The sequence below is a fragment of the Catharus ustulatus genome, chromosome 1, assembly GCF_009819885.2.
Source record: "Catharus ustulatus isolate bCatUst1 chromosome 1, bCatUst1.pri.v2, whole genome shotgun sequence".
Classification (NCBI taxonomy): Eukaryota; Metazoa; Chordata; class Aves; order Passeriformes; family Turdidae; genus Catharus; species Catharus ustulatus.
In genome coordinates, this window is record NC_046221.1 from 88127568 (window position 1) to 88154845 (window position 27278).

General features: G+C 42.9%; 1 protein-coding gene across 1 annotated transcript; it reads left to right on the top strand.

Annotated features, from left to right (window-relative positions):
- The first annotated feature begins 14815 nt into the window (after positions 1 to 14815).
- MED10 (mediator complex subunit 10) lies at positions 14816 to 18622 on the top strand. Its single transcript, XM_033082017.2, has 4 exons — positions 14816 to 14992; positions 15175 to 15258; positions 16623 to 16725; positions 17805 to 18622. The coding sequence occupies exons 1-4, from the start codon at positions 14871 to 14873 to the stop codon at positions 17898 to 17900; spliced, it is 405 nt and encodes a 134-aa protein (XP_032937908.1). The 5' UTR covers positions 14816 to 14870; the 3' UTR covers positions 17901 to 18622.
- Positions 18623 to 27278: the final 8656 nt, after the last annotated feature.

Sequence of the window (27278 nt, forward strand, 5' to 3'; positions counted from 1 at the left end):
TATCTATTGAATTTGTTCATTATTATACTTTCTCACCAGTTTGCCAAGTGCAAGGAGTCAAACTGAACTCACCTACCATCTCCCAGACAAGGCTCTCCTGTCCTTGCAGCAGGACTGGTTGATCCACTTACAGTGCATAAAGACACCCTAGATTGATGCCATGACTTTCAAATCAGAGGGGCACCTGGGTATGAAAATCAGACTGACCTCTGGCAGATATTTCTCCTAAATATTCAGCTGGAGAGCTGCTTTCAGGCACAGCCATTTATTAGTGACACGGGACAGCATTCAAAGCTCAGGTCTGGCAGCAGCCCTCAGCTCCATGCAGAGCAGAGTGCAGCTGATGAAGGGTATCTCAGACTATTGTGGAAGAGAAGCATCTGCCGCTAGCTGGAGATTGAACTCCCATTGCAGTACCAATTTAATATTGGGGCTGGCAGGAAGGTGATGTTATTTGGGTTTTTTGTTGGTTTGTTGGGTTTTTTTTTTCTAGTAGGATAATATTGGTCAGTGGTTTTCCTATTTTAAATGAGTTTGCAAAGAAAGGAGTTACCTGTAGTTCAGCAAAAAGTTAATATGTGTATTGTTTACTTCCATTTAAATGCAGCAGAATTTTAATGCCGAGTGATAGAAAAATGTTACTTAAATTGAGCAAGTGCACAGAAGCATTTCAGGATGTTTAGGGAAACAAAAGTTACATCTTTATAGGAGAATTAAAAGACTTTTTCTTGTTTAGTATAGCTCAGCAAAGCCTGAAGAGGGCCGTGATAACACTTTATAAATATATTTGAGAAGTAAATGTCAGAGAGGGATATTGACTTCATCACATGATCAAATGGCAATACAGTGAGTAATCCTGAATACATCTGCACTGGAAATCTAAAAGCTTCCAGATATATGATGAAGGAAGCATTTGAATACTCTCCTGAGCACTGGAAGGAGTAACTTGCAGTCTGGCAGCAAGGAGCCTGAGAAGTTTATGGTCATAATTGTACAACACAATAGAATAGGAAAATGCCTGAAGAGAGAAAATTAAGCTTATATTATGAATCCCTGGGCATCTGGTGTGTCAGTATCCCCAAGTGTGTGAGAAAATAGATTAGATCACTGTCAATTTGCATTATAATAATTTCATGCCTCAGGCTTCCACTGTAGTTAGGAAAGATTTTATTTTATTCTTCCTGATGCATGATTTGTCCTCTACTGCTCTTTTATTGCCTTCCTCTGCAGGTCTGAAGATAAATTGTTTCAGATGGCATTAGAATCTTAGGGTTCATGTGTCCGCTGATATCCTCAGGATTAGGCCAGCCTCTAAGCCTGGAATTCTTTTGAAGGAGTTATTTACCTAGGTTCGCTTAGTAGGCTCCATTGATTTAATTTATGGCATGGGACACAGCCTCCTTCCTAGAATCAAATGGAGTTATATTTAGCTAATTCTTTGGAAACTTGCAAATACACACTTTTTCAGCGAGCAAGTTATTTATTAATCTCTCCCTCTTTTGCCTGAATTATCCCGATGGTTACTAGTATCTCACTGGGCACCTTTGACTGTTCATTTTCTGTTTGCCTCCTTTCATCCTCCAAAGTGACAACATCATTTATTTTTAGAAGGATATTCAGAAGAAAGGTATTTTCAGCAACAAACAGCAAGAATGAAGAAAGACACAAAATTGTTCACTCCTGGAATATTAAAACTTATAGAGGTATATGTGTGATTTCTACATTCCTATTGACACATCCTTTGAAATTACTTTCTTCTTGCTGTTGGAAGTCCATCTTGCAATGCTAATCTCTTTTACTGACTTAGCTAAACAACATTCTTGAGGTGACTTCCACTCAACAGACATGATAAGCCCAGGTAAATGCAAAGGATACCTGGGTAAATGAATAGCCATTGTATCACAGTGCCAGCTTTCGAGAATGAGTGAGGTAAATAATATCATGGAGAATATGGTTGGCTGTCTGATTTTTAAGTTTGCACAGCATTGGAAATGCTCAAGAGAAGATTTTTATGTTCAGGGTGTTCACATCCATATATTACTACTTACTGGCTAAAAGACATATGCATTTGGCAATTCTGAATCATAGAACTCTGTGTCAGAGGTGATCTCACATGCACACACAAGTATTTTTAAATTCTTGCACTCTTACACAAATTCAAGATGTGGCCAGTACTGTAAAGAGCAGAAGTCACTCACAAATTTCTCCCCAAATAAAGGTACAACACATGCTTTACCTTGTTACACCTTCAGCCTTGACATCTGGCCACATTTTTATCCTACAATATCATCTTTGAAGTAATTCTGTAGCTGCTCAGTGAGGAATCTGTATTCCATGGAATGGTTGGAGGAGTGGCAACTATTTGATAGTCCCTCCACTTTGGATACAAAAATTTTTGTTTGTTTGTTTTGTTTGTTTGTGTCTCTGTCATTTATGACTAGAATTTTTAAAGGCCTGAGATCATGTGCTTTTCTATGCTCCTACATATAACTAGAGACAGGGCCATCACTGAAGCCTTGCAACATATCTGCTTTTAACTGTGAGCAAACAATATTAATCTGAGCCCTAGGTAGCTCTTTTTTTTGCAAAGTATCCTGTTCATGGATGGCTCTTTACCCCAAGAAGAGTCTCAGAGGTCTCCTGCCTCAGCTGCAGTCCATTCCACATGAAGCTGAGTGCTGCTGCCAGACCTGTCCCACTTGTCAGTGCCCAGCTGCTGAGCCTGAAAGCAGCACACCAGGTGTTCCAGTTCTCTGGTTCACAGCACCAAAAGGACACATGGATGTCTCTTATTACCTGCTCAGAGCACCAGATCAACCTCTGGCTTGGCAAAAGCACTGTAGCTCATCTAAGCAAAAGATGGATGTTGGTGTAAACCACACAAAATTAACACGGAGATACCAACTTTAGTTAAACTTTAAAGTTATGCTGGAGTTTTAGTAATTTAGTCTCAAAGACCTTATGGTGCCATGAAATAATTTTTGGATCATGAAGTTTTTAAACAGCATCACAGATCTTTTGCTCTCCTGAAGTGACAGGAACACAATAAACTTCTGTAGTACAATGTACAAAGTGCCGAGGGGCCAGTGATAAGGAGTTTTTACATGAATCTAGAGAAGCAGACAGAGAAGGAAGAGATAAAAAAAGAAGGATGTGTTGGTAGAAGGGATTAAAAAGATGTGCTGCCAGAGTGATGCAGCTTTAAAAGAACAGGTTGATGTGACTGAAGATGGCACTCAGTGAGGTATTTTGAGTAAAGATGGGGAAGTATTAGAACATTTATATAAGATGATATAAGGTCACATTTGGATCCCAGAACAACACACACTCCTCTTTGATGCCAGCTCAACACTTTTTCTTTGACCCCCAGTCAATCATTTTACCTTCATATTTCCTTAAATCTCACCATATTATCTCATTTTCCTCTTCACAGCGCACACCCATAAGAAGGAAGGCCACTTGCAATGCATTTATGGACAATGAACTCTTCCTCTTTTATCCTAAGATCTTAACATCAGCCTGGTCATCACAACGAGAGACATGTTTTAGCTTCTTGTTTCTCAGTGCCAATTACAAACCCCAAAGTACTATGCAAAAAAATTCGAAGTGAGTCAAAGGATTAGAGACGCTAAGTTCTTTTTAAAGTAGTTAGATTAGTTGCAAGTTTACTGATATTGGCTCTATGAGGAGTGTGTATTTGTTTACTTTCATACAGTGTTGCCAGGAACTGAAATCAAGTCCTCAAATCCTGGTCTTGGAGAAGCTGCTGCTGCCACCAGCTGGTAGTTCCCTGGTCCTTGGCTGGAGAAATGAATACATAGCTTACACAAAGAACTCCCAGGGAGACAGGTGGATGCTGAAGGAGGTCACATCTACAGAATGTTATAGAAACATTGATCCAGTCTGAAGTACATTTTAGAATATGAAAAAAGACCTGTATTATGTGTAGATGCAGCACTTAGGGATATAGTTTTGTGGTGGACTTGGCAGTGCTGGGTTAATGGTTGAATTCAATCATCTTAGAGATTTTTTCCAACCTAACTAATTCTGTGGTTCTACACTAACACGGCCAACTAATGATAACATTCCCAGTCTGCAGTTATCCACAGGCATGGCTACAGCAGCAAGCCTACTGAATTCACATCATCAGGCATGCAACTGGTTCTTTCTATGATTAGATGACATCATGTGCTTCACCACTTAGGTTCAAGAAATAAATTTTTTGGGTGGCAGCTCCATTTGAAGTAGAATTGAACTAAGTAGAATTGAATGAAGTAGAATTCCTTGCATGATTCACTGCTGCTTCTGCAAAACCAATAAAAGGAGGAACCTAGTGAGCACTGAGTTGTATACCAATGTGAAGAACAAATGGTTTTTCCCCCTGTGGCTGCAGTCATAGACGTAAAAGAAGAGATTTTGCCACACGTGTGGGATCAGTGTAGGTCAGTGGTCCTTTGTACATGTGAAGAGGCACATAGAGATGGTGGATTATCAGAATCTGCACACAGGTATATCATTAGCAGCCAAAAAAGATGGAGTCTTTTCTCTGTTAGATTTAGGAACAACAGGCACTTCCTCCTGCAATATAATCTACAAGAGAATGGTGGGAGCAATCCTATCCTTGAGTCCCGGAAGCACTGGAAGGTACCCCAGCTGCTGGCTTTCTGTGCACTTTAGAGGGGGCTCGTCAGGGCTGGCATGGTTGTACTGTAGAGGAAACCTCAGCTCATTGCTTCATATCTGGTTGTTCCTATGGAAATTAATTTGTTGCAATTAACTAAATTAGAAGAAATCAGTAACTTTTGTTTCTGAAGAACACTGCTACATCTGGATTTATGAGACAGAAGATGACCCTGAACATCCTTATTTCTAGTGAAATATGGGAAATATAAACGTAAGGTCTTCTCGGGTTTAAGATATACATTCATAGTAGGTTAAATTAGGTCTGTTGTAGACCTAGACCACAACTACAGCAGTAGTGATGTGTAGTGCTAAACACAACCTCTCAGCCATAGCTGGCTATTGCAGCAGAATCCCATGCAACAAGATTCATACATATTCCTGAACTTAGCCAGTGGTGGCATTTGTATATGAAATGCAAAAGTAGAAAAATATGTGAAAACTAGAAAAGGAGGACCTATCCAGGCTATTTAGGTAGTGTGTGTTTATTTTCAGAAGTGTCTCATGAGACCAGTGGTACTCATCCAAGGAGGCTGTAACCAGGTCTGACATTGTGGTGACATTGTGGTTCTGGTGGCAGAAGGAAGACAGAGCGAAAGGGCTGCTGTCAACCCAGGGCTTTGAGCAGGCAGCGGACCAAACACCTCCTGAATCAGTTTAACTGACTTGATTTCCTCCTGTTCTGAGAATAGATGGTTCTTTCCTCTTCCACCAGCCCTCCTCTGGCATCAGGACAGGCTGTTCTCTACCTATGCATGATCAGTCTTCTCTGCTATGGTCCCTAGGACACACAGTGTCTACTGTTTCTTCAGTACATGCCTGCTAAGGTGAAAATCAGGGATGACACATGAGATCCCAGCCACACCACCATGTGAACTGTGCTCATATGGATTTTTTTCCTCCATCTCTAGTCACATATTGTCCCATTCCAGAAGAACTTTCAGGGCAGGAAGGGCAACTGGCATTCCCCAGAGAGATGCCCTGAGGATGTGTCTGAAGACCTGTGCTGGGGAGCAGAAAGGAGGCAGTAGGATGGGAAAGAACCAAACTATGGGGTCTGTAAGGTGATCATTGTGAGAATGCGCTTTTCCTGCTCTAGCTTTTCATCTGTCACAGTACAGAAAGCAGCCTGTGCTACTAACTGTTTTGGAAAGTCAGGGACACTGAAGGACCATGAAAATATTGGTTTTATTATATGATGATAAGGCTGTTCATGGTAGAGCCTGAGCCACGGCTTGTGGAGAAATGCAGGGACATGACACCAGTTGGAATAGCATTGGACTAGCAGCCTGAGTGAGGCAAATCTGAGAAAACTCGTCCATACAGTTTGTAAAAAGAAGACCCTGGGGCAGTCCCTTATGCCAGATTTAACCTGGAATTTGCCTCACGTCAGGCTGGTCTAATCATTCCAAATTTGGTTTTGGGAGCAATATGACAGACCAGGTGATCTTTTTACAAGTGGGACTTTATCTGGCAATATTGCCAGCAGAATGCCAGGGTACTGAACTGCCATAATTTAATAGTTGTATTGATCGTCTGGAGGTAAATAAAAACTTGCAAATAAAAGAAGAGTGTACAGAAAGGCCAGCAAAGTGATAAAGTGTATGGAGGCAGACTGAATAGCTATGGTTTTTGAAAAAAATGTGTTTTAATAAAAACCATTTGTGAAGTCATCTTACTAGGAACAAATTATGCAAGTTTATGTAACTGCAGACCATATTCCCTGTAAAAGGAAACATTAAAAGAAATTAGGGGTCACTGTGTACCAGATCATCACAGTCTGGTGGCATAGAGGAATCTCATTGAATAGAGGAATTCTGCAGCCCTACAGCACATAAATAGGAATAGATATGGAAAAAGCACAAGGCATGGGGGAACAAGGACCAACACCAGGACCAATGCTAGATTGCAATGGGCAGGTCACCTTCCCTAGTCTGCTGATAATGAAAAAAATAGAAACACTGAAAAAGCTGAAACTCGTTAAGAAAAATGTGTAAAGAATTCAGTGTGCTTAATTTATCATATAGAAGTTTGAGAGATGATTCAATTATTTGATTGAAGCACAGAATAGGTATATATACTATCTACATCTAAACGAACTGGGCAATAAAGCATTTCTTCGTCAGTTAGACAGAAGTGTGGAAGGAATCAATAGCTATAAATTAGAGTTTTCCTCAGGCAACTTCTGTAAATAAAACCTATTTGAAGACTGGATGCTGGGTAAGAATTGTAAAGTATCTTTCACAGTGATGCAGGCAGATTGTGGAGACAGTGGGATATCAACAAGCGAGAGTGTGAAGAACGAGTTTAAAATTGAAGAATCACTTGAAGGCCCCTACCAAATAATAGTAGAAAGAGAGTCTTGGATGCACTGCCCGCCTGTCTCCTGCTGCCTTCCAGGAAAGAATTCCTACTGACATGATAAAGTATACCAGAGAGCCAACAGGCTAGGACTACGTCCCAAGAGTCCACAGGACAGGATGGACTGGAGGAGACATCTATTCAAGCCTTTTGTCCTACCACATTCTGAAATCCCCCAGAGCCTACTGTCATCCACACATTCGTACACCATTATTGGTTTGAATCTGTGCACTTCAGAAATAGCTTGGAAGAACTGGTAGTCCCAGTTTGAACTGAAAGTAGCTTGTGGGGATCTCTGTGAAAATGAGACACTGTATTGATCAGGCTGAACCCTGTAGTGTTCACTGATTCCAGCCTCTACTACAGGACATCCCCATAAAGACCAGGATTATAAATAAGAGGGAGAGCAACATTTTTACCCAGGCAAATAATGACAGGATAAGGGGAAATTATTTTAAATTAAAGAGAAGAGATTTAGATTAGATATTAGGAAGAAATTCTTCACTGCCAGGGTGAGACACACTGGAACAGGTTGCTCAGAGAAATTGTGGATGCCTCATCCCTGGAAGTGTTCAAAGCCAGGTTGGATGGGGCTTTGAGAAACCTGGTCTAGTAAAAGGTGTCATGCCCATGAAAGGGAAGGTGAACTAGATGATCTTTAAGGTCTCTTCTAAACCATTCTATCCTTTTATATTCTATCCTTCTATGATACTCTAGCCCCAAGTCAGTGGTGCCAGTAGCTCCACACCAGCTGTGACCATGGCTCTGCTCAACTTGCTTATCTAAACCTCCTTCAGGGCCACAACCCTGAATGCTAAGTAATTTTTCTGATTTGCTGATTTGACCCCTGATTTGAACCCATGTGGCCATTACTTCCTTTTTCCTGTACACTATGGCTAACAGATCTACCTTAGAAAAATGAGAAGTGGCAGGGAGGGACACTAACACAGGAGCACAGGCACCGACACTGCAGAATGGTGACAAATGTACACAGGCAGCTTTTTCATCTGGACCACCCACATTCTTCCAGAACTGCTTTCAGGTACATTTCAGCATTTGGAACACAAATAAGGGCTGCTCCATGCCAGCTGGATCAGTGCTGGAAATTGGTCCCAGGTCTTTTTCATCTGCTAGCATACATGCTGTCTAAGTGTCTTAGATATTCTCCCTGCCCAGGATATTCCTATGCCTTCTTTCCTGTATCATTGATAATGAAAAAACTATCAGTTTTAAATACAAGATGCTACTTATTCTGAGTTAAAGAGAAAAAATAAAAAGCAGCAATAGGCAGATCAACCTTACCGGTTAGCATTGCATAATCAGAGGAGCATTTTTCTAGGAGTACGATTACATATACATATACATATACATATACATATACATATACATATACATATACATATACATATACATATACATATACATATACACACATCTTTCTCACACATGGTAAAAAAAGCTACTTGATAGCTGCTGAAAGCAACTCTGCATTTCAGAGTTTTAAATGACATATGGCAGCAATATGAATTAACAAAAACTTAGTCTGATGAATAAGTTTAATATTCCAGGGGAAAAAACCACAGATAATTCCATTGATTTCTCAGCCTATTTTTGAAAAACAAAATTAAGAATTAATTCTTTATGGGATATTAAAGGTACTATGGAATAAAAGGTTTCAGTGTTGCAGATCTAGATGAGTTACCACAACACTATGAAAATAATATTCCTGTCTTGAAACATACATGTAAGTCCTTTGCTGTGTCTTGCTGACCTCCTTGGAGGCAGTGTTGTGAGAACAGACTGTCATCCAATGTCCTTTACCATCAATAGAAAGAACCTCATGGGTCTCAGTTATCTTTGGATCAGGTCCCAGAACATTCGCAGATCTGCAAGACCACAAAATTATCTTATGAACAAAATCCTGATCCTGCTGCTTCTTAGATAAATAAATTTAGATAAACTCAGTAAGACTGAGATCCAGCCATGATGCATAAATGCATCATCCTGCTAATTTGCGGTAAGACATGTATTATTTAAATACATTTGGAATAATGTATTTCAAGTCATTAATGTACACACTACTAAACACAAAATCTGTATGGAAATTACAATTACAGCTCTTATTCAGCTGCATAATTGATTTATAAAAACTGTTTATTTTATTTTATTGTATCACATTATTTTTATGCAGTAAAATGTGACAGTACCACATGCTTCTGAGTCAGCTGAAAAACATCCTAAACAAAATTGCCATCAGCCTGACATATCAAGAGCAGGTGAACGGTATCCTCTGTGCTGTTCACATCTATCTCCTCTGCTTCTCTTCTGCTTATTACCAGCTATAATTAAAACAATGAAGGGTAGATGGCTCACAGAATGGAATTCATAGCAGATGATGCTCCCAGTTAATGGCCTGAAATTTCAACCTCCATTTCTTTGTCTGCAGAATGAAGAAATGATTTAATCATGCAGAAGAAAAGAGAGAAAACATAATGCATTTTACTTTCTTTATTAATTTTCCTCCACTTTACTAGCCAGCAGCAGAAAACATGAGCTGGGAGGAGAGTCATAGTTCTAGAGATGGACAAACAGATGAATTATTTGTTGCTTTTTGTATTCATGAGAAGTTGACAGTCTCAGCACTTTCAGTAATGAATCTTAAACACCACGTTGTGTCATATTATATTGGACAAGTCATTTATCTGGAGTGTATGTAAGACTAAATAGGAAAACAGTGAGCTGAGCTTTTTCCAGACCCAAAGGCTGTATAAACAGTCTCAAATCAATCTTTTTATGTTCTGCTTCGTAAGAAACCGTAATCTGTCTGCATCCTTCACAGCACAGGTCATCATTTGACATTCCAAGCAGGAAGAATCTCATAGCAATAACTCCCCAGATTCAGATGAAGGCTCCATCTGGGTCAGTATCCTGTGCTCTGCAATAACCAGAAGTAAATCCTGAAGAGCAAAGACAGGAAAAGCATCTATGAGACCTCTCCTGACTACCCTCCTGGCCTTGGGCTACCTTCAGTTCATGGGATCTCCTGAGCCAGGAGTGGTTTACTTACATCTCCCTGACTGTCTACCATGCATTTGTCCCATTTCCCTTCAACACCACTAAGCATTTTCTGTTTGTAACATCCATTGGCAAATAGTCCTGCACAGGGCTTATGAACTTTGTATGACAAAAATCATGCTTTTAGCATGTTCTGAAGTTGTCACTTCTTGGCTTTACTTTGATGGTCCCTAGTTTTTGTGCTGAAAGACAGTCTAGGCTCCAGACCACTCAAGGCTCTGTAAATACAGTGAAGTATAGGCCATAAGTCTCTTTAGTAGGCTCTCTCTCTCTCAAGCTGAAGAGTCCCTGTCTGCTCACATTTTCCTATTACAGAAGGCATTTCATAACTACAGTTATCTTGGCAGCCCTGCTCCAGCTCCTTTCCAGGTCCACTCCAGGGAATGAGAAATGCACACAGTGTTCAAGGTTGGGGCAAACTGTGGATTTATGCAGTAGCATAGTATTTTCTGGTTTGGTCTCACATTTCTTTCCTGACAATTCCTGACTCTCCACATGATTTCTGATCACTGCTGAGTACTGAGCTGATGTTTTCAAAGAATTTTCTATTCTGATCTTCAGGTCTTGCTCCTGCATGGTAGTGGTCAAGAGGTCACGAATCTTGATGTGAAGCTAGGGTTTTTTTGCTTGCCATGCTCATCGCTTTAAATGATCCATCTTAAAGTCTTTTCAGGTCCTTCTACAGTTTCCTACAAACTGCATTCATCTTTGTCTGCCAAATAATTTTCTCATAAGCCAATTTTCTCATTGTACCATCTGATCCCTTTTCTGGGTCATCTATGAACATACTAAATGGCACAATTTTCAGACTAGTTCCCTCTTGAACTCTTCTGGGATCAATTCTCCCCTTGCAAGAATCAAATGTTTGCCCCTGTCTTGCATTTCCTATCTTGAATTCAGTTTTTTATTCAGTCTAGGACTCTCCCCTTATTCCATTCCTTTATTTCCTTAAAAGATTTTGTTTAAGGATTTTTCTAAGAGCTGATGGGAAATCAAGTAGATGGTATCATTTAGATCAGTCTTATCTACATGCTTGCTGACCCCTTGAAAAACTCATTAGAGGTCTGCAAAACAGGATTTTCTTTCACGTAATCTCTGCTACTCTTCCCAAATGGGTCATATTGATCCATATGGCCTCTCATTCCATCCTTTATTACAAACCCTACTTAACTGCCAGTGCAGATGTCCAGCTTACAAGTCTGTAATTGCCCACTCCCTGTATGAAAATCAGGGTACAAGTGCAATAAAGTTACTTACGTCATGAGCCGTGACATTTTCTTTCTCAATCTTTCTGTCTCTAAGTACCTATTGATCAATTCAGACCGACTTTCTTTCTTTTTCTCTCTCACTGGAACATAAGTTTCTCATCTTTACATTTTACACCTGAACATGAAAATTATGCCCAAGCTGGTGATCATGAGAAAAATCTAACAACTGGAAATATATTTATAGCAAATTTTAACCTTACAATCACTGTATACATTTATCTAACATAATTCATTAATCTAACCTAACTAGGCTACTAAATACAGATTTATCAAGTGAGCTGGATATCTCTATATTTGATGTTAAGCTTCCATTATTTTCTTCTGTTGAATACATTCCCTGAGTTGGATGTACAGTAATTTCACGAATACAAGCCGCAGCAATTTGACAAAAATTTTGGTGGAAACTCGGAAGTGCGACTAATAGTCGGGGGCGGCTAATATGTGAATAATTTTCTGACATTTACAACCCCAGACGTGCCAGCCAGAGTGCCGAGCCAAGCACCGGCCAGTAAAAGCTGGCATTTCGCAATTGTTACAGTGTTACCGTGTTGCCCTGGCTCCCTGCAGGCAGCACGGGGGGCGGGGAGAGAGGCGGGAGAGCTCTCTTCTTTCCTCCTCTGCTGCAGCCCAGGGGAGGACGGGGGGGGGGGGGGGCGCGCCACCATTGCCGCGGCTCGGGGAGGACGGTGGGGGGGGGCGCTGCCATTGCTGCGGCTCGGGGAGCCGACGGGGGCCCTGCGCCGCCATTGCCGCGGCCCGGGGAGGAGGGGGGGGGGCGTGCCATCATTGCCACGGCCCGGGGAGGACGGGGAAGTGCGCGCCGCCATTGCTGCGGCTCAGGGAGCCGACGGGAGCCCCACGCAGCCATTGCCGCGGCTCGGGGAGGAGGCGGGGTGCTTTGTCCGTGCCCGCCGCCGGCGCCATGGGCGCGGGAAAGCTCCGTCCCTGCCCACCGCTGGTGCCACGGGCACGGGAAAGCTCCGTCCCCGCCCGCCGCCGTAGGAGCGGGGGAAGCTCCGTCCCTGCCTGCCACCGCGGGGCAGCGCCGACCCGGGGTGACCGAGCCCAGTGGCAGCGGCAGGTGGCCCCAAGCCCAGTGGCAGCGGCGGCCGGCCCCAAGCGGCAGCACCGGGCTGGGCCACCTGGCCCCGTCAGCGGCCCCTAGTGGGCCGAGCCTGCACAGCCTTAGCTCAGCCAGTAAACCCCGCCCTCCCGCGGTTCTGTTACTAATTGCACGCGGGTCCTCGCTGCGAACGACAGAGCGGCTTATATTCGGGTGCGGCTTATTTATGGACAAAAACCGAAATATTTGCCAACACCCAGAGATGCGGTTTATACTCAGTGCGGCTTGTATTCGTGAATTTACTGTAATCATGGACATCTATAGGATTTATCACAAGCAAGCTAGAAGTCATATTTGCTCAGTTCCAAGAACCAAGGCTTTCACCCAAACAGGAAGGAGATGAAGTTTTAACAGTACCTCAAAGCCCTTGTTTGTTACTGAATTTAAAGCAAGTGGTTCTGCTCTGTACTTCCACTGGATGTGTTTGCCCATATGCAAAGATGGACATAAAGCAACTCTTCTGTTTGAATCCCAGTCTCTTGTGCCTGCAGAGCCATGTCTGACACAATCGTTTGTATTTACACTGTTCTTTCAAAACTTGACATCCCCGTTCCTCATGTTCATATCTAACCTGGTAAGTGCACCCTATTCTACATTCTTCCTTCCAAATGTTAGAAAAAGTTATTCATTTCCTCAGACCAAGATCTCTGATGTGTGAAGGAAGTACTTGTCTTAAAATCTCATAATCCTGGGACTTCTGCTGTTAAAACAGCATTCTGCCAATGATAACAGGATGGTCAGCAGCTGCTGGTCAATAGACAATGGGATTACTTTATCATAGGATGACAATATTTGTCAGGGCCTAGAACTGATAAATTGTTTTCTGCATCCTAGGATTATTTTTTAATTTCACATCTGCAAAGTCCTATATCTACCTTAATATTCAGTGCTCTTTACAGTTGCTTGCTTTTTAATTTTAGGTTAGCATACTTAATCCTATGAACTCCCAAACAGTGTTTTATATTTTGCAAAAACCCAACTTCCTGCTACTGGTCTAGCATGATAACCCAGAATAGAAACCAACCATTTGAAGGTGTTATTGTCATGAATAGAAAATGGAAAAATAAGATACATCCAAGAAACTAAGAATTGCAAATTTTGCAGAAATCACTGCAAGTTATAGCTACAAAATGGATAAAATACATTAAATCTCAGTTTGGGATGGAAGGTATCATCCAGTTACAACCCCCTGTCATGGGACACCTTCTGCTGGACCAGGCTGCTCAGAGCCCCTCAGCCTGGTCCTGAACACTTCCAGCTGTGGGACATCCACAGCTTCTCTGGGCAACCTCTTCTGGTGTCTCACTACACCCACAATAAATTTATTTCTGATATCTAATCTAACCCTAATGTCTTTCTATTTGAAGCCATTCCCCTTCATCCTGTCACTGCATGCTCTTGTAAAAAGTCCCTCTCCATCTTTTTTGTAGGCTCCCAACAAATACTGGAAGGCTGTAATTAGGTCACCCCTTCTCTTTTCCGGGCTGAACAATCCTAAGTCTCTCAGCCTTTCCTCACAGAAGAGGTGCTCCATCCTTCTGATCAGCGTGGTGGCTTCCTCTGGACTCTCTCCAAGGGTCCACGTCCTTCCTGTGCTGCGGACCCCAGAGCTGGATGAGTTATCTCCTGACATTGCTGGACTGATCTGCTCAGATCCACCCGAAACAGACACCCTGGAAACAAGCTATTTGTAAAACATAGTTATTGTGATGTGCCGTGGGAGTCTAAGCACGTCAGACAACCTTCCCACAGGGATGACTGACAGCCGGATTATTTAACATAGACCGATTCATGATGGAACAAGAACTAACGGGCTCAAGCTGAGAGAGGTTGTGTTTAGACGGGATGCTAGGAATAAATTCTTTACTGCGAGGGTGATGAGGCACTGGAACAGGGTGCCCAGAGAAGCTGTGGATGCCCCATCTCTGGAGGTGTTCAAGGACAGGTTGGAAGGGGCTTTGAGCCACCTGGTGTAGTGGGAGGTTTAGAACTAGAACTATATGATCCCTTCCATCCCAAACCACTCTGTGTTTCTAACGTCTTGCCATGCCCCAGATGATTCCAGTGTGGGGTTTATTACGAAGCAGCACCTGTGCCTGTCACCGCTTCCATTCCTTACGCCGGCTCAGCGCGGGCAGACACCAGTCACGTCCGAACACACAACGCTGCGCTCTCCGAAGCGGCGCCGCCCGTCCCGCCCCTCACACGACGGCGGCGGCGGCGGCGGCGGCGGCGGAGCCGGGACGGCGCCACCCGTGAGGGAGGGGGCGTGGCTTGGGCGGGGGCGTGGCCACCCCGCCTCGCTCCTCCCTCCCGCGCAGGCGCCCCTGGGCGGAAGTGGCGGCGCGCGGAAGGCGGCGGCGATGGCGGAGAAGTTCGACTCCCTGGAGGAGCACCTGGAGAAGTTCGTGGAGAACATCCGGCAGCTCGGCATCATCGTCAGCGACTTCCAGCCCAGCAGCCAGACGGGGCTCAATCAGAAATTGTGAGGGGCCGTTGTCGGGGGTGGGCCGGGCTGTGCTGCGGGGCCTTTTTCCCTTCCAGGCCCAGGGTGGTGCCTCAGGGCTCTCTCTCCGTGTCTGGGTATCTCTGCCCTCGCACCCACCGTCAGGGGCAGCGCAGCGACCCTGAAATCGGCTGAACCCGACTCGTTTTTCTTCCCAACAGGAATTTCATGGTGACGGGCTTGCAGGATATCGACAAATGCCGGCAGCAGCTTCACGATATCAGCGTGCCCTTGGAAGTTTTTGAGTAAGTCTGTGTGTGCCTGGAAGGGGAGGTGCTGCAGTCGAGGACTCGAGGTAGCCTGGCTTCGCAACTTGGCTATTTTGGCTGAGGGCTGCTTGACTCAAACCTGGTCCTTCTGAATGCCTCATGAGAACGTGAGCGGGCTGAAGGAGGTCAGAAGTACTTTTTGCCTTATGTGAGAAGGCAGAAAGGTAGAAGTGATGAAATACACATCTGTCTTCAGGCATCCATGGGATGCTTTGAGTTGAAAAGGACCTTACAGCTCATCTAGTTCCAGCTACCCCACTGTGGACAGAGATGCCAAGTTGCTCAGAGCCCTGTCCAGTCTGGCCTTTCAGATTATTTTTTTTTTTTCACTTCTAGGCAGTAGGCAGTAACACGAATTCTGCTGAATTTAGTGATTTCATAACATCACAGAATGGGTTAGTTAGAAGGGATCTTCAAGAACATCTGGTTCTAACATGTCTGCTATGTGCACGGACACCTATTTAATTAGTCAGCTTTCATTTTTAAAAGTGGACTTTTACACCACATTAGGATCAGGATTTTAAGTTGCAAGTGAAAATACAGTGGGTCAGTACTCAGGTGTTTAGTTTCAGGAGTGACAGTCTGGCAGAGAATGTGAACATCAAAAGAAAAATTAGGATAGAGGAAGAGCTATACTGGAGAGCTTTTGTGATATAGCTGACAAGTTAATGTACTGGTCTTTCTTCTAAGTCCAGCATGTTACTGGTTGTACATGGCTTTTTTCACTTGGGCTTTTACTCTAGCTATAAACTTGTGATGACTCTCTTAAATGTTTTCTCTAGCAAGTTTCCCTTTGTCAGGAATTGTGTTGCAAAACAAAGTTGCACATAGGTTTGCTGATACAGTAGTGTTATTTTTTTTTTCTTCTTTACTGTGGTATGTGCAGCTCCTCCTCATCCTGGATTTGCTGGGTGCCATATTCCTGTGTGCTTAATGCTCACCATGCCCTAACTAGGTCACTTCCTGGGTACATGGAAAAGGATCACCTTCCTTGATCTGTGCTTATTGCCTGTGAGAAACTGGTAGATACATATATATATATGTGTGTGTGTATACATATATATAAATATATATACACACACACATATATATATCTAGTGTGTGTGTGCTTTTAAGGCTTCGTTCAAAGCTCTGCAGGCTTTCTGGAAACAGAGATTTGCTGGCCATGGCCTTGTCCTTGAGCTGCCTTTTGGAAATGGATGAGTTTCACTGTGGTGATTTTTAAAATGCATGTTTCAGAAAATAGTAGAAAAAAGAAGACAACAAGATGAATAATTCCATGCCTTGGAGAGCATCCTAGTAGGAATATGATCATTTAGTAGTGTCTTATCTATTTTCAGATACATAGATCAAGGCCGCAACCCTCAGCTTTACACTAAAGAGTGTCTGGAGCGAGCTTTGGCTAAAAATGAGCAAGTGAAAGGAAAAATTGACACTATGAAGGTAAACTAGAATTAATGGAAGCATAATGCAATAATGTATTTGATTAGTTTTTACTTTTTTGTAAATATGTGGGTATTATTCACTTGTGCAGTTATTAACTTGTTATTATGTGATTTGTCTTAGAAATTGTTCTGCATCCATGTATCTTAATTGGTGCTGATACAGCCTGTTCAGGAAAGGAAACCTGTAGTTCGTCCCACAGTTGTGGATGCAGCTTTCACTGTGATATTATATTGACTAAAGCTATATGCAGCAGTAGAGATATTTTACTTGGTTTTTTGCAGGTGTGCAATTTTGCTGTGTGCAGACTTAGAAATAAGCAAAACAAAAGGGGTATTTTTCCAGTTTTGAATGGATAGTAGACGGTTAAAATGTCAAATATGTTCTATAACCATCAATCATTAATCTTTAACCATAACCATAACCATTAATTTTTATAAAATTAATGAAAATGCATACCAGTGTTTAGGGGTTTCTGAACTTGTACTTTCATTTGGTATGAACTGAAGCATTCTGTGATACTGCTTAACTCTTGGAACTACTGCAGAAAAACACAATCATAAAAGGAAATTTAGTGAGTTCTGAGAATGTTCTTTGGCTGAACTTAGTGTGGAGGATGACAAGTTGTACTGCAGAATGTAGACATATGGAGATAAGTCCTGAGCTTCTCTTTCTTTGTGCTTGTGAAATTATGTACTTCTAAGGCAGATATGAGTTGCTTTTTAAAGGTATCAAATCAAGGGGACATGTCCTTAATCAATTTTCCTTAATAAGGTCAGGTGCACCAGAGTTTACTAGGGAGGTCCAACTGCTTTGTATTTCGTAGGAGAAAATGCAAGTGAATTTCTGGGAATTCACGGACATTTTAGTTTGCGTGGTGCATTCCTCATGGATTTCACTTGGGTATTTTCTGTGGGTTTTGTAAATACAACTTTTTTTGTTTGTGTGGTTCTGGGGTTTTTTGGGTACTTCAGTTCACTGAGAGGTACAAACATTTCTGTTCATCTAGTAACACTGCTGGGTGAAATCTAAATAAATTTGTATACTGATGATGTATATACATTTTTTTCTCTTTTCAGAAATTTAAAAGCCTGTTAATTCAAGAACTGACAAAGGTGTTCCCAGAAGATATGGCAAAGTACAAAGCTATTAGAGGAGAGGATCCTCCTCCTTAAGTTGGCCTTTGACAGCTCTAAAACTGTCCCATAAACTGACACCATCTTATAAAAACATTGATTGGAGAGAGAGGGAATCCAAGCCTTCCTAACAACTGTACTAAAAATGGCAGTGGTGACTGTAAAGGAGCTTGATGGTTATGCATGGTTCTGGTCTGAAGCTACTCGATCTTTCTGAAGACTTCTACTCAGTGATTGTGGTTGAAACTTCTATGGTAGTCTGCTTTTCTTTCCTGAAGGTTTTGAGATATGTAATTGTCTACAGGTCATCAATGCGGAGCATTTCCCACAAAGTGCATTTCCATAGCAGAAAAACATGTTTTTTTGTCTTCTGAAAAGAGTGCCTCAGGATTGTGGGCTCATCTATTTTTAAGAGAAATGCATTTATTACACTTGATTATTTCTCATTTGTAAACTTCAGGGTTTTTTTTACTGCAGTACAAACAATTGACTACTTTTGTCCTGCCAAATTCTAGTGAGCAGGAGCCTGTCAAGGACTGCAGTTCTCATGTGTCATAATTAGTTGCAGGCAGGAAAACCTTCAGATCTTGTTTTGTTCTGGGAGCTGCAGTGCAGATGGCTGGATATAAAAAGTGAGCATACCTGGGGACTAACTCCTCTACAACTTTAAAATTTTGTACAGTATTTAATGTAAGCTTTTGTTTATTCATTTTCTGCAAGCAGGTTGTTGAATAAAAATTTGAAAAAAATCTAAATCCTGACATTTTGCTTTTGTGTGCTTCTCTTTGGAGTGCAAACTGAAAGCTGTGAAAAAATAGCGTATTCTTCTCAGTTCCATACCAATAGAAATAAAATGTGTATCAGAACCTGGCTCTTAAAATCTTACGTCTGAGAGTGGTGTCAGCTTGGTATTTTGGTTTTGTGATGAAAACTTCGGTTTTAGTTCCTGAAATGGAGTTTGAGGATCAGCAATTGTCACCTGAAGTCCTGGTTCGCATGGAGCAGGATGGTAGGGGTCGGAGGTCTGTGGGACAGATTGGATTTGCAGTAGGAGCAAGAGGAGCCCTTTTTGTCTTGGGTATTTGTGAAGCTGGAGCCCTTTGTGCTTATGTTTGTTCTCCCAGATCTATCTTGACTTTTTTGCATCAGCAAATTATTTTATTACTTTAACTTTCTTCTGATTGTTAAGTGGAGTGGTTTGGGGCAGAAGCTCCAAAATAGCGCTATATGCATGTGCTCCATAGCAGGCCTGCCTAGTCTGCTAAAGACTTCACAGGGATATAGGCATTTTTTAGAAGTTACTGGTGGCATAGTTTGCACACCTGAAGCACCTTCTGTGCTCGGCTTCCTCCCTGAAGCAGAGCCCATCCATGATGTCAAGTAGCACCAAACTTTGACATAGCAAGAGGAAAAACAAAAAGCAGAAAACCAGGTGTTACTTTTAGAATTTGTTACCTGCCACACTAAGTTAATCTAATTGCTGATATTACCTTGCCCTGCACACTTTCATTTTCTTGTATTTGTTCCACATCTAATCGTTTTTACCTTCACAGATTTGCTGTATGAACTTGGAAGAGCCGACAAGGAAAAGGTGCTCCATTTTTATGTTTGACTCGGCGTGGATTGCCCTGGGTGCCAGGGAGGTGTTGGAGCTGTGACTGCCAAGTGGGATGTATATAGGACAAGTAAAGAGGATAAAGAGGATTTTTCATGAGTGCATAATGTACAGTAATTTCACAATTACAAGCCACACTGACTGTAAGCCGCATCTCAGGGTGTCGGCACCATTTTGTTCCTTGTCCATACACAAGCCACACCCAATTATAAGCCGCTCTGTCTTTCGCAGTGAGGACCTGCGTGCAACAAAGTTGCCAAATAGTAACAGAATCGCGGGATGGCGGTGTTTACTGGCTCGGCTCGGGCCGTGTGGGCTCGACCCGCTTGGGGCTGCCGATGGGACCAGGTGGCCCAGCTCGGCACTGCCACTCGGTGGGGCCACTCGGGGCCAGCTGCCGCTGGGCTCGCTTTCCCTGGCCCGGCGCTGCCCCGCGGTGGCAGGCAGGGACGGAGCCCCCCTCGCTCCCGTGGCGGCAGGCAGGGGTGGAGCCTGCCTGCACCTGTGGTGGTTGCGGCAGGCGGGGGCGGCAGCCCTCTGCTTCCTCCTCCGATCCGTGGGGATGGCAGCACAGAGCCCCCTGCCTCTGCCCCGGGCCACGAGGATGGCAGCATGAAGCCTCCGCCTCCCCTCGAGCTGTGGGGATGGCAGCACCGAGCCCCCCGCCTCCCTTCCCCCCCGCACTGCCAGCACGGAGCCAGCCTCCACAACAGAGTAACCAATTTGTAACAATCGCGCAATACCGGGTTTTACTGGCAGGTGCTCGGCTCAGCACCTTGGCTGCACTTCCGGGATTGGAAATTTCAGAAAATTTTTCACATATTAGCCGCTCCTGAGTGTAAGCCGCATTTACGGTGTGGGAGCAAAATTTTAGTCAAAATGGTGCAGCTTATAATCATGAAGTTACTGTAGTTGAAAAAGGAGCTTAAGAGCAAAACTGTTGACAGCAGGCAGGAGAAACTGTATTTAAACAATAGTTGAGAGAACATTTAGGAGGCAAGAGGCATGTAGATACTGGTCTGGATACTGGAGTATTCTGTCACCTAGCGCTTACACCAGCTTGTGCGTCAGATCAAGGACTCTTTGATGCTTCCAAGAAGTCTTATTTGTATCTCACGGATTCATAGAATCACAAACGGTTTACATCAGAAGGGACCTTAAAGATTATTTAGTTTAACTCTCCTACCATGGGGGAGTTGCTCAAAGCCCTCTCCAGCCTGGCCTTGAGCACTTCCAGACATGGGCATTCACAGCTTCTCAGGACAGTCCATTCAAGTGTTTCACCACCCTCGCAGTAAAGAGTTTCTTCCTAATTCCTCGCCTAAACCTGCCCACTTTCAGTTTGAAGCCATCACCCTTTCTCCTGGGATTAGCTTGGAGTTAGTCATGAGGGATAAGCAGCTCCACAGCCCAGAGGCCCTGAAAATGTGTGAAATGTCTGCTCTGTAAATGAATTGATTTATTGCTGTCATTAGTTAATGAATTAAGGACCCAAGGCTGGCCACAGAAAAAGATGGCTACCCCCATAACACTGACACCCATGCCTGCTGATGAGCAGAAGGTTTCAAGGCGTTCCCAGCTCAGGTAATTTACAGCTAAAGCACGGATCGCATGCTTTCCCTGGATATCTAGGTGGTCGTGGTAAACATGATGACTGGGATAGTTTGTGGAGATGGAGGGCTAAAGAGTAACATTAGGTCACATCATCACGAAATCTTAGCTGTGTTTTTTGAGGAATCTGTCTAGCAAAACATTTTTTGGTTGGTGGATATATGCATTAGGAATAAAAATTAAAAAAAAAAAAAAGAACCAGAAAAAACCTTAAGTTATATCATCAGGTTTCATGTTCTGCTCAGCTTCTGTTCCAACTTTTTGATATTATTCTATTATTTTATGCTTGCTTCACTTCACTGGGCTGGCAATGCAAAATATTGCTATTGCTGCAACTGTCCATATGCAGCATAATATTGAAGAGAGGTAACTGTTGTAACTGTCTCAGAGAAGAAAAGATGGCTTGAATGGGTGCATATGAATTTATAATGTAGAATGAGAATTGCTAGAATCAATGGTATTTTCCATTTCCAATTGCATATGGAACAGAAAAATCCAACTTAATTTTTCTCATTTGTTAATTGGTTCTCTGAAAAGGAGCACATGTCTGAATTATCCTGATGTCTGTTTTGTTTGATTAAAACCTTCAAGGCATTCAGTAAAGGAGACTGTCAGGTCTTTCCTCCTCTCTTATGTGGATTGCATGGTTGGAGGTGAGATGGAATTTTATTTAAAGGTAAGATTAAAACACCATCAACCAGAAAGAGAAGCTTCTAAAATAGAATTTTTGTTGCCCTTTAATTATCTCCAAGGAAAGTTTGAAGCCATTCAGGTTTCAAGTGCATCCTTGAATTTTTATTAAGGTTAATAAGATGTTGGAAATAATAGGGAATATGTAATTACAGGTAATTATTTTTTAACAGTTATCTTTATTACATACATTGTGAGATGAGAAGATGCTAGATAATGCTGTTCAGTATACACAATTGCTTAAAATGGAGGGCGTGCTCCTATACTCCATTTAGGATAAACAGAGTAAAATTCTTTTGCTGAGACACAGAAAGAAACAGGTCAAGAAGGTGCTAAGGATTTTGCTGCAACCTGTTAAGGATCAGCATCCTCTCTGTCCTTTTTTTCACTGTAAGGAGAAGCAGTCTGGTGCCCAGTCTTTCCCTGTCCTTGAGATATTTTTTGCTTGAACCTCCTCGTGAAGAACAGTAATGCAGAACTGTGCAGTCTGACAGGGACAGACATACCTGCTACAGGAGTTGGATGCTGCTCAGCTGTTGGTTTATCCAACCTATAGCTCTTGTGAATTTGTTTTTTTTTTTTCATGCAGATCAAGCAACTGTCATTGTTAGCCAGTTCTCAGCATAAGATGAATCACCATTGTGCCTGAGACAATCTGTTTCTCTCATACCACTTGATGGCAAAAAAGTCATCCAAGGCAGAGCAGTTTGGGTTTCAGTGATTGACCTTTCTAATTTAGTTGGATGAACTGCTAAATGGTGGGAATGGTCTGACAATTTCCCAAATATTTCATCTTATGATGTTTTTATAAATTGCTTTCTTCAATGAGTGCAGTTCCCAAGTGATCGAAAGTGCTTATTGTGCGATTCTAGCTGTTACCCCAAGTACTCTATAATCTCATCTCTGACTGTCCTCTGATCACAGAAATGGAGCAGATAAACTCTGCAATCCACTTCTTTTTGCCCAAAGTGATCTTTGAGATTTTAACCAGATCAGTTAGAAACTACTTGGTGAACTTGTAGTTTTACTGAGATCTTGCTAAATAAATGTATTTAAAAGGTGAATTCTATAAACAAAGACTTAAAAAACGTGTAAGAAATGTCCTAAACACTCAGCTTAACTTCAAGTTCATAATAGAGAATTATCCCTGCCAACAATATTTCTGGATACTCATGTTTCAACACAAAGTCATTTCTTACTCTACTATGATTAATAGCTGCAGCGTTTCTGGGCAGGTGCCAGATGTCCTTCCAGCTCTGCAGAGCAGAGAGCCAAGGTGACACAAATATCTGTGTTGCTCTGAGAAAACCGTGCTTGCTGCATGTATTTCAATTACTTCCAAATGGTTAAAATCGTTCTGTATATTCTTAATTAAAGTAATGGAGAAGCAAGCACACAATAAAGGATACTTCTGTAACAGCTCTTGTAATGCTCTTGAATTAGGAATCTGTGTTTTCTGTATTGTGACATATTTCATACTGAGAACTAGATTGTATTTAGTCTCAGTAAGATGTAATGCAGACAGTAAAAAAGAAACATCTTTCTGCACAGTATGAAAATTTCCAAAATAGTTATTTTTCCTTTCCTGGAAGAAAAGACCCTTAATGTGCTAACAAATGGCACTTAATATTTCTTTTCCTACAGACCTGACCCGAATCTACTTCACTTGCTGTTTGCAATTTCATTACAAATTGCAAATTTAACAAATTTATCCAAACATTCCTCAAAGGAAGACAAACCTACTTTTATATGTAATCTGGGAAAAGATAATTCAAATTAGTGTCATGGTGCATTATTTAGTAAGTTACTTGGATCATATTTATATCATTTTTGCAGCAAAAAATAGCATTAATTGTTGACATTAATAAACTTTTATTTGAAGTGTTACTAGGGGTTCAAAATTCCTCTGTCTATATAAATGTAATGGCATATACCAAACCACTTCTGTACCATCATGGAGTCCTTGTCCATAAGCAAACAGAAGCTTATAATTGTCTCTGAAATCACTGGTAGGTCCCATTTTTGTAGAAAAAATATTTTACCTTTAGTCATCTTAGAAACACACTGCTAAAGTAAGATATTTTAAATTAAATATATGAGAAATTCCATATTCAAGATTATTATTTGTTTTAAAGTATTACTACATTTTCAATATTAGACTATTACTGTTAAATGTATTTCATTACATTTGACCTATACTTTTTTTGAGACATTCTCTGATTTGGCCAAAGACCCAAGAAGTTCTGGGAGATAAAAATGGCTTTGTATAGGTCTCTAATCAAACACCAGATGTCACTCAGTCTAAGATTATTTAATATAATTTCCAGTCATCACTTATTAGGTTACAATACTTAAATGAATGGTTAAGTAGGCATCTGCTACTTAATAAAACAAAAGATGGATTCAGTGATATAGCAAATCCAGTTTAAGAGAAATATGTTAAAGAAATGCAGCAACATTTCTTCTTTCAGAGACCTTAGGCATAAACTATGTGACACTGCATTTTACCCAGCCTGGGAATTTCTCCGCTATGCAGCACACTGCGGAAGACACATAGCTTCACAGATACACTTGGACAGACTTTCTACTTTTATATAAATGGACTTCCTAAAGTTGTTTTCCTCTGGGTACACATAACCTCTGTCATGTCTAGAGGTTGATACTCATGGTTGCAGAGCATTATGATTCCAAGAAAAATCTAACTTGCTGCTCAGCTTAGACGTTCTGCTTAGATTGAGTGGAGAGGAAAGAGGCCTTAGGTGTACATGTTGGGACTCAGTGAGATCATGGTGAAAGCAAAAGAAAGGCAGTCATTAGTAAACCTAATTTTTTTTCTCATCTTTTTGGCTCCAAAATTGATCATAGAATTAGTTACAAAGCTTGCCATGCAAATGTTGCTGTTGCTGTTACCTTTTATCATTATTTAAGGAACACAAACAGCCTAAGGAAAGATCACAGGCACATGAAGAGAGGATTTGCAGGCAGAGAAAATTGTGCCTCAGAACAATGTAGCAGTACATAGCTGACTGACTGGCTATGCTTCCCCAGTCTCCACTGATTTAGGATGTGTACGGTAATTTCACGACCATAAGGCGCACCGGACTATAAGGCGCACCCCCCAGGAGACGGCACATTTCGCAACTTTGTAGATCAGATAAGGCGCACCGGACTATAAGGCGCACTTTTTTTTTTGCAGTGAGGAACCGCACGGCGTGCAACAAAGTAATGAATTGTTGGCAGGTGCTCAATTTGCAAACATTTTTCAAAGATTGGTGTAGCCTTTAAATGCAGCCCCAGGCGCCATCCCCGTGCAGCAGGCCCCGGCACTCCCACTCGCCCCCGGCGCCGGCTGGCATGGCTCACGGCATCCGGCTCCCACCACGCGACCGCGCTGTGTCCCGCCTTCCCTGCGGCCGGCAGCGGCGGCACTTCCCATTGCTTCCCTGCGGCCGCGCCGCTTCTCTCCACTTCCCTGGGTCTGCGCCACTTGTCACTGTTTTTCGGTGGCCGTGGGGGCTTCCCCGCCGCCGCTTCTCAGTGCCCACAAGGGGCTCCGCCGGTGCCGCGGTTTGGCGGCCGCAAGGGGCTTTGCCGCCGCTGCTTTTCAGCGGCCACAAGGGGCTCTGGCGGCGCTGCGATTCAGCGGCTGCGGGGGCTCGACTAGCACCAGGATGCGGCGGCCGCGGGGGCTTCCCCGCCGCCGCTTTTCAGTGGCCGCAAGGGACTCCGGTGGCTCCACGATTCGGCGGCCGCAGGGGCTCGGCTAGCGCCGGGATGCGGCAGCCACGGGGGCCTCCCCACCATCGTGATTCGGCAGCCGCAGGGACTACCCCGCTGCCACCACTTTTCGGTGGCCACAGGGGCTTCACCACTGCCGCTTTTTGGCGGCCGCAGCGGCTCAGCTGGCACCGCCTTTTGGCGGCCGCAGGGGCTTCGCCGCCGCTGCTTTGATGCCGCCGCCGGGCGGGCTCTGCTCAGGGCTGTTGCAGGCTCGCACTTCTCGTTCCCTCCGTGCCCGGGCCAGGGCCACCCAGGTTCTTGTTTCCCCCTCACCCGGGCGAGGGCCGGCACCGCCCGGCTTCTTGTTCCGCCCGGGCCGGCGTTGGCTCCCTCCCTCCCCTCTCGGCTCCTACTGGCTGTGGCCACCCGCTCCCGCTCCCCCTCGCGACTCGGCGCTCCCGCGGCACCGCCCCCCCATTGCGGCTCACACTTCCAGTTTGGCAAATTTCGCAACTTTGTCCATCAGATAAGGCGCACTGGACTATAAGGCGCACTTCCGGTTCCGGGGAAAATATTTAGTCAAAAGGGTGCGCCTTATAGTCGTGAAATTACTGTAGATGTGGCACTTGGGGATGTGGTTTAGTGGGAAACTTGGTAGTGCTGGGTTAATGGTTGGATCAATGGTCTTTTCCAACCTTAACAATTATATCAATCTATCAATGTGACATCATCATCTTGATGTGTATTACCTTTGAGCTTTATAAGTCTCAATTTTTTTCCTCCATGAATTTTTTGGGCTGTCCTCTGAATGCCTTTAAAATGCAACAGCTACAAAATCTCAGAGCAAGGAGTTCCATGGTTCATATTTCCATTATGTGAAGAAGTCTGCTTTCTTTTCTTTTGATTCAGTCATCCACTAATTTAATTCTTTGTGCTTGCATTGGAAGATGTATGGAGAACACATCTCCTTTTCTCCTCTTCACTTGTGGTTGTATAGAATATTGCAACATTCCCTTCCTGATCGTATTTTTACCAGGCTTCAGGCTGCTCTGTTTAGCTGTGTGCTTCAGATCATACTTGCCACTCTTCTCTGAGCAGTTTACAATGTTCGCTTCAGTCTTTTTAAAACCTGAGATGCTCTAAGATTCTTTATCAGGTGTCTTGTTGAAGGCCACCAGGAATCCAAACAGAGTCTCTCTATGCATCTTTGATGTCCAACACTCTTACACACTTTTTAAGGAGCTCCAACAACCCTCCCAGTATCCATGTAGAGCCTTCCCTTCACCAAAAGCTGTGCTAGCTTATTTCTAATACATACTTTTCTTAATATATGATCTTGCTTTTTACTGTTCCTCGATGATTGTTGTTCCTTATCATTTCAGGATTACAAATGTAGCTGACCAGTCAGACTCCTGACCTACAAAGATCTCTGCACACACTCTATTTATCCAGAACCATGCCATTTAAGGCAAAGACAATGTACACAGCTTTTCTGCAAACATTTGCATAAAGTATATGTCAACTTTGGTTCATCTATAAAACTCTCCAGTATTTTTTCAGAGATTTGTCAACATTGATAGAATGCTTAGAAATCCTCTTTTCTAAATGATGGCAAAGGGAAAGGACCTTAGCCACATTTGCATTTGCTGGATTAGGTAAATGTGTTTTTTGAGAGTCAGTATTAAACTGGGAGTTACAGAGACATCCTCCTTTTTACAAAGATCCTCTAGCATAAAACCATATTGCTGTGCCTAAGACCTCTTGCCACTGATACAACATTA